The sequence below is a fragment of the Theobroma cacao genome, chromosome 1, assembly GCF_053813885.1.
Source record: "Theobroma cacao isolate CCN51 chromosome 1, ASM5381388v1, whole genome shotgun sequence".
NCBI lineage: Eukaryota > Viridiplantae > Streptophyta > Magnoliopsida > Malvales > Malvaceae > Theobroma > Theobroma cacao.
Window position 1 is genome coordinate 34,866,110 of NC_142639.1, and position 8,886 is coordinate 34,874,995.

General features: G+C 37.7%; 1 protein-coding gene and 1 non-coding gene across 2 annotated transcripts; one reads left to right on the top strand and one right to left on the bottom strand.

Annotated features, from left to right (window-relative positions):
* The first annotated feature begins 214 nt into the window (after positions 1-214).
* Positions 215-1,478, top strand: RAB28 (responsive to abscisic acid 28). Its single transcript, XM_088810351.1, has 3 exons — positions 215-581; positions 675-1,019; positions 1,116-1,478. The coding sequence occupies exons 1-3, from the start codon at positions 243-245 to the stop codon at positions 1,278-1,280; spliced, it is 849 nt and encodes a 282-aa protein (XP_088666477.1). The 5' UTR covers positions 215-242; the 3' UTR covers positions 1,281-1,478.
* On the bottom strand, positions 1,358-1,509 carry LOC148764765 (U4 spliceosomal RNA). The gene has a single exon (XR_016024380.1). It is a non-coding gene; the product is annotated as a U4 spliceosomal RNA (small nuclear RNA).
* Between the last annotated feature and the right edge of the window lie 7,377 nt (positions 1,510-8,886).

Genomic DNA, 8,886 nt, shown 5'->3' on the forward strand with positions numbered 1-8,886 from the left:
GTTCAGCGTAAGCTTTTATCCTTGTCATATGTCGCATATTTGGGAGTTAATCTATGACAAGTTTGAAAACCCAACCACCACCTGTCAACCCAAGATCCATATGTCTTGTTGCCTCGCTGAAACGTGTTAAACTTAAGTATACGTGGACTACGCATTTATATACCCTAATGCACCACCTCGACCCTCCGTAGTGTGTTCTCACGAAATCCATCAGTCTTTGATCCACAGTTCCACTAAAAGAAATGAGCCAGAGACAACCAAGAAGGCCCCAAGGCGATCAAACTTCCGACCAGGAAGCTATCAAGTACGGCGATGTTTTCGATGTCACCGGTGGATTGGCATCTAAGCCAGTTGCACCACGAGACGCAGAGACCATGCGCATTGCCGAGAACCAAGTGCTGGGGAAGACGCTCGATGCAGGTGCTGCCGCTGTAATGCAATCTGCAGCTGATGTAAATGTGATGTCCGGTGTTGTTGGTCCCAGCCCAGGCAATAAGATGGTCGAAAGAGAGGGCGTCGCTGTACCTAAATCGAGAGACCTCCAAGGAAAAGTTGTTGTCACTGAAGCTATAGCTGGCCAGGTTAAATATATTCTTGTCTCCTGGCATTTTCAACTCACGGTGTAATGATTATGATATGCAAGTCGTAAGAGATTGATTGTTTTTCTCAAGCAGATTGTAGGGCAGTACACTCCATCTGATGTTCGAGGGATAACCCCTTTTCCATCTCCAACGCCAGTTAGAGGGGATGTGGGTTGGACAACATCTCCAACTCCAACGGGTGCGGTTGATCATAATGGCATCACCATTGGAGAAGCTTTGGAGGCAACAGCTATCTCTGTTGGCAACAAACCGGTTGACCAAGGTGATGCTGCCGCAATACGTTTGGCTGAGGTGAGAGCTGCTGGCAGCAATGTGACCCAACGTAACGGCCTTGGCGCCACAGCTCAAGCTGCTGCCACTTTCAATGACCGTGTGTCTTATGATTATAATAAGATGACGATATCCAATGTTCTATCGGTAACTAAGACTTCATATATTCTTCGCCCTTCACATAATTAGCTAGAGTAATAATTTTTCCCAATTCGTCTTTCCTGATAATTTTCTCTTGGACAGGATGCTTCTTCAAAATTCCCTCAAGATAAAGCCGTGACAAGTGAAGATGCTGATGGAGTGAGAGGCGCGGATCTGAGAAACAAGCTTGACATGATACCCACGCCCGGTGGAGTGGCGGATACCATGGCCACAGCTGCTAGGGTAAATCGGGATGACACGCCATGAAGCTTTCGTGTGTATTTCATACAGTAGCTCATGTTACAAGACCGTTATATTTTCCATATTTTTTTTTCTTTTTCCAGGGCCTTATCCCAAAGGGAGCCCTTTCATAAATTCTCTAAGGCCAGGGCCGAACCCAGGCCTAAAAAGGGGGTTTGGAAATAATTTTCAACCAGCAATAGACGCGCCTCGATTAAAACCTCACCAGCTGCATCATTGCCCCAAGCGCAAAGATAGTTTCCATATTTTGTAACGATAAAGTTCAACCAAAACTAATGTATGTTACATGCAGCATATCTTAAATAGCAGCTTTTAAGTTGAGAAAATTGTGAGAAATAATCTTTTTTATAAAGTGATTTTAAAAATAATCACTCATATAAATTTTTTTGTTTTTATTAAAAACAAGCATGATTAGACTAAAATGCTCTTAAAAATATCTTGGTAAATTAATCTCTTGATATCTCTCTCTCATCATAGAAAAAATAGAAATAAATGTTCAGCTATTTGAGCTTGCTTAACTCTCTCTTTCAACTTTTTGAACTATATTAGTTCTATCAATTCTCTTTTGAGCACCATCATCATCAACTCTCTGAACTATATTAGATTTGTCAACTCTCTGTTGCGCACCATTATCATTATGCTGTGGTCTATCTCTCGGCATTTGGTCATATCGTCGTTGATAAACAACCCTATTGCAGAGATGACATCAATGTATGTTATTGGATTTATTACTACAACATATTAATTTCGGAAACTTTTTATATAAATTAGAACAAACATTGCCCAAAGTTGTTACACACCATGCATTTATAATGCACATGACGTGTAAAAAATATATTGAAATAACATGTGTTAGCACATGGTGTGTAACATGTTGTGAACATGGCGTGTAACAATTTTGAACTTGTGTGTAACATTTTGAAAATGACGTGTAACATTTTGAACATGGTATGTAACATTTTTTGAACATGGCATGTAACAAATACTTGAAAAAATTTTAGAACACGCCATGTAATGTGTAAAATGACTAACAAATTTTTTGTTTTTAAAATTTCAGTGGGGTTCCAACTATGCGACTTGTGATAAGACACGGTGGTCAGTGGGTGGATGGCATTTACAAGGGCGGTGAGTCATGAATGTGGGGAGTTAGGAGTGATTTGTTGTTTGCGGGCTTGATGAAACTAGTTGAAGATGTTGTTGGGGTAAACTCAGAAATTCACAAGATTAAGTTAAATGCATTGATCAGTACACCCGAAGAGCTATCACACCCAAATATCAAGGATGATGAGGATGTTGCATTAATTTTGCTAGAATATAGGAATGTTTCAGCTCTGTATGTTACCATTAAGAAACGCCAAACAAATGTTATGTCACATGAAGAAGCTGTACAACATGGTAATCAGCTCAATTAAAATGAGATTTATAGTGCATCACATATACCACAGCATTCGGTCCGTAACCCATAACAATGGCAATTGACGTATGCACAAAGTTTGTGCAACCCAATAGACACACGACATTCACAAAATAGTTGGCTGCAGAATTTCGATCAACATGTGCATCGAACCAATTACTTGCTTTTGTCCAACAAATGCAACGATCGGGTGAAACTGTAGAGGGTGTAATGCCATTTTCAAATAAGACTACGACACTTGAGGACAACATTGCGACGTTGGAGGGTGACACTGCGATGCTCGAGGATAACACTCAATTGATGAGGAAAATGAGGATTTGTTCCCTGCCGATGAAGATAGATTTGATGATAATTCAGATGACGGGCCTGATGAATGACATGATGACAGTTTAGACAATGACTGGCTTTATGACAGTGACATTCCAATTTGCAATAATGTTGAAGGCAAAACAGAACCTGTTGGAGGTGTTGATGTAGGAGATGTTCAATGTGATGACCTCATATACAAAAACCCCATCGCTGGTGAGAACGAGATTCATTTGCCTTAGATATTGCTCGATGACAGTTATCAAGAAAGGCAAAATGTAGGGATTTCTCATACGTGGCTAATTCTAGGTGCAGAAAGGTTATCATTCCAAACAATTACCACTAAGGAGTCAGTATGTGCCGATAATCACTTATACAAAACGACAAGGTGGTAGCAAAACGACAATTTATTTCACATGAAGGGGGATGTCCCACTCATTGAGATGCCCTATCGGGAGAATGGACCCCACATAACCCTTCATCAAAACGGTTGTCTTATAGTAATCAACGCAGAATTCAACAGCTTCACATTTGCATTTATTGAAAAATACAATGAACTCAATGTTCAAGCATAATGAAAATGTTATGTTAATTAGGTTTCAAATAAGAAATAAAGATATCCTGACCTTATTGTCACAATGGCATGGCTGCATGGTAGTAGATCTGTTTGGAACTCACAACATGAACACGTCTTCTTGGACAAGTTTACAAGTTCGTCCATCTTCCCATCTTTAACTTCGAACTCCACTCGATTGATAGGTTTAACTATAAAGCGATGTGCATCATTGAATCGTTTGCTCAACTACCTGGCAACCTAAGGGCCGAGAGGTGTGGTCACCTTGAAAGCCTTTTGGTACCAATCATGGAACCAAAGCTGGAACATGTCTTTGATGAACTCGATCAAAATAGTGATTGACATTTGTCATGCATGCTTCAAGCATGAGTTAACACATTCACCAATGTTGGATGTCATGAGTTAGCATCGCCTTGCCGGTGAACGTGCACATGCCCATCTCTTAAGGCTTAGTCTCATAAGGTTAGAGTGGGCTCCCGTGTGAATTTGCTTGAGCTGGTTCATATGCCTGTTAAAATTGAAAACCTTATAGCAATCTCGAGCAAGGGTGAAAATTATAGAAACGTCATCGCGCTTGAACTTGTTTTTAAAGTTTTTCTTTATATGGTAACCATATAAACTATGGTGCGCTTCTAGGTATGCATTTTGGATTACTTTCTTAATGTTGAGATGCTGATCAGAAATGAACATAGGGTTTTTAGGACAACCAATCTCATCACGCAACTTGCTAAGAAACCACGTTCACAAGTCTTCATCCTCAACATGGCCTATGCCAAATGCAATTGGATATACGCACTCATTCGCATCTTTGCATATAATGACAAACATAATACCTTTGAACCTGCCTTTTAGATGTGTCACATCAATTATAACAGTAGGATGCATTACATCCCTAAACCCCCAGATACAAGCCCCGTCTGACCAAAAACAATATTTGTGTCATGGCCCGGTACTCCCCTCGAGCCCGTGACAACCGTCGCGGTGTCTCGATCGACACTCATTACCCCGAATATCAACCGGAACCCTGCAAGGCTTTAATATCAGTTTCTCATTTTTCTTGTGAGTAACCGTTGTCAAATATTATGTTCTAAAAGATTTTAAGCTATTTCCAAGTTAAATCAATTAAAAAAAATGATTTCTGTCTCACAATGCCATTTTGGTAATTTTTTCTCAAAAATCTCGAAACCAGTTAAAAATGTAGTATGCAAGTGAAAAACACATATTTCATAATAAAAAATAAGTTTAGATGTATAAAACATTCATTTAAAATGAAATTATGACTATTTGAATATAATAAAAATATTCTATTTTCTTATAAAACAATATTTATAGAGTTACCGGTAAATAATTTTTGTAGCGAAAAAGCTAAATAAATTCATACATATTGTAATACAGATAACCAAAGTATAAAATTTAATTTACAGTGACACGTGAACTCACAAACAATCAAAAGTATCAAAAACGGTAAACCTACAGTTTTTTAAGATGCAAGTCCAACTGTAGCCCTCAACGAAATGAGCTATCTCCCGACTATCTTGAGCCTAAAAGGGGTGAAAATGAGGGTGGTGAGATTATATAATCCTAGTGAGTAAACAAATATCATTTAAAATATCTAAAACTGAGTAAATGGAGACAGATAAATTAGATTAGCATAAAAATGATTATTAGCATTTCAAACTCATTTTAATAAGATAAAATAGATTCATTTCACCAAAATAAACAACGAGACTTATGATTTCTTGAAAAGTTTGGCTCGTGCCAAAATCATTATCATACTCAATTATCAGGGATACCTTGGCCAAGGGCTATCCCAACCGAGTTCGCCAAGGCTGTTAAAAAGTCATGTACGCATAAATCATGTTTTTGTTTTTTGAAAATATAGTCGTTCCTTGGCGTTAGCTGAGTTCACCTTCACGTGGTGGTTTAGCGTGAAATGAACTCTAAAGTGTTAACCTCAGGAGTTATCCATCTGCGCCTCTCATACTGAGGTAAGAATATAATAGGGTTACCGTGCCCCTCTAATAGGCTGGTCCACAGAACCCGTCCACTACAGCGACCAATATATAACCCACCAATTTAATAAAATTTGTAATAGCATAACATGACAATTATTTTATTTTACAGCCTCTCAAGGTAAATCAACAGTTCATACATTTTCAGCACATTTACCAAATCCAGCCACTCATGCCCACATTATCATAAGCCATTCAATTCAAACCATAATTTACAACACAACAATTAGTCTCCAATTACTCCATTTTCAAAACCATCATTCAATTTCAAGACAATTTTATAAAATCACTTCATTTAATCACATTTTGTTTATAAAACATAAAAATTTACCATTTAAACTCATTTTCCATAAAATTCACAAAAACGAATAAAAACTACTTTAGATAATTAAGACGATAGTAAGATTACTCACTGTATCAAGAGTTTGAAATACTCCTATTCTCAGTCCTCTGACACAACGTCTTTACCCTTGTTAGAGGGCTCACCACCTATATACAATACACGACACATAATTCCATATACTGTGTCATACCATTATAAATCTATTTCAGGCTCTTTACTAATGCATGAAATGGGATGTGAAATGCTCGGGTAACCATCTAAATACGGTGTTCAATATAAGTTCAATTGTGTACCGAAATAAAATGGTATTGGCCTAATTCGATCTATCACCCGATTAATTGGCCAATACGTCCAATTCAACTCCAAATAATTCCATTTTTCTCTCAATACTCCAAATCATCAAACACAAATTAAATAACTTGAAATATGAAAAAATCATCCTCACATTTTCTTTTGGAAAATTCGGCCATGGAGGGTTCACTAACAATATAATTTTTCAAGCTTGATTTTCATGCTACACATCACTAATCAACTAAAAACACTAGAATATCTTAAAATCTAACCAAAACAACCATCAAAATCTCTCTCTAAGTGTTCGGCCAGCAAGAGACCCATCATGAAATCATGTGATTCAACCATGGAAAATGCAAAAGAATGTATGGGAAAGGTAGATCACAAGTCAAAATCAAGAAATTTTACCTTTGATTGCTTGATTACTTGAAATCCACCAATTTTCTCTTGAATTTTCACTCTAGGGTTTTTGTTCTTTCTTTTCTTCCTTTGTTCTTGCTTTGGCCTGCCATAATGAAGAGGAATGGGCTGGTTTTGTGCTAATTTATAAGGAAAATAATAAAGAAATAAAAGCTTGACACTTGTCACCTATTGGTCTATTTTTAAATTCTTAACTATTAAGCTTTCTTTCTTCACCACATAAAATTCTTCAATTATCCATGATAATAATGGATAAAATCCATGTGCTGGACAAGTGTTGGGTGGTGCAAAATTACAATTTTGCCATTGAGATGGTAAAATGACTATTTTTCCCTTATACTCGAAAAAATACTGAAATTAAAATTTTTCACTTCTTAAACTCAAATTATACTCCAAATGATCAATCTTAGTCAAAAATTTCATCCAACACTCACATCTTAACCTCGGGTGGCAAAATGACCATTTTGCCCATGGATCATGAAAATTTCAATTTGACTTCAAATTAGTCCTCGAACTCCGAATCACCATTTTAAGTCATTCTGAGGTTTTAAAATTCTCAATTTCATCTTAAAATCTCTAATTGGACTAGTTCGTGGCTTAATTCAACTTAATTGTACCATTTGGTATATTATCGTCCTTTAACGATTTTTGAGGTACCTAAGTAAGCAAACATGCATTCTTATGTAAGAATGGCATAATAAACATATTGTAGAGCTGGGCTTGACAATTTGAATCTTTGTGCCTCATTAGTAGCCACTGCAGTGATTGTATCGAGATTTTCTCGTTCCAACATATAAAAATATGAGAGCTGTAGTTGCAATAACTCCTTTGGGGGACCAAAAACAAGCCTTTCCGCATACTTATTCGCATGCCAAGCCTTACCATACAAGCATTCTAATCCCCACTGAACCTTTATTTCACCAATTATGTCAACTAGATAAACGCACTCGTTCGCATCTTTGCATACAGCTACAAACAAAACACCCTTAAACTTGCCTTTCAGATGTGTCACATCAATTGCAACAGTAGAACGCATTACATCCCTAACCCCCGGATACAAGCCCCGTATGACCAGAAACAATATTTGAATCTTTATGCCTCATCAGTAGCCACTGCAGTGACTGTGTCGGGATTTTCTCATTCTAATATATAAAAATACGAGGGTAGTAGTTGAAATGACTCCTCCGGGGGACCAAAAATAAGCCTTTTCGCATACTCCTTCGCTTGCCAGGCCTTACCATACAAGCATTCCAACCCCCACTAAACTCTCATCTCACCAATTATGTCCTTAGGTTTCAATGCTACTCCATTAGCCTGAAGCTTGTGTGACATAAGTTCACCAATTATCTTCGTACTTGCGGTTCAAAATCACCCTTGCAAACCATCGACAATACACGTGTGTACTTTGTGAAACGTCCGAACTTGTCAATATTCTCTTTCAGGTAACTGCATTACACACACACTGAACTTGCATGCCTTGTCCTTGCAACCAAACTCAAAACGACCTTTATATGACCTTTTTAATCTTATCTCAAACTGCTCTTTTAGAGTCAACATGTTTAAACCAGTTGACCAGAGTGATGCGGCTGTAATTCAAGCTGCAAAAATGAGAGCCACTCACAGGACCGAGATACTCCCAGGCGGTATCGCCTTCGAAGCCTAGTCTGCAGCCAGTCACAATTCTCAAACCATGCGGTTTGAAGATCAAACCACCCTTTTGGACGTTTTATCAATAATAATTTTATACGGAATTTCCTATTGGTTTTTATTTACAAATTAAAAGGCAATTTCTACTGGAATGAAATGCGATTTTCCTTCTAACAAAATTTCAACTATTGGGCAGGATGCTACTATGATGTTGCCTAGGGATAAGCTTGTGACTCGTGAAGATGCTGACAGGTTTGTAGCTGCGGAAATGAGAAATAATCTTGACATGACTACCACGCCTGGTGGCGTGGGGGCAGCCATGGCTGCTGCAGCTGGACGTAATCAAAATTCAACAATTTAAATCTTTGGACATTACTACGTACTTAGTTTACTTCTTGTTTTCTGAAAGAAAGTTTCGTTTTGTTTTACAAGATTTAAGTTGTGGCTTTGTGTAGTACTACTCTTATCGTAGCAACCATGTGACATATTGCAAGAGCAAAATGTTGCTTTTGGAATACTAATTCTGTCTCTCTTTGATCCGCTTGTTCAGTGATAAATGCTCATCTTTCTTCATTAAGATGGATTGTCCGTCTTTATTCTAAAAA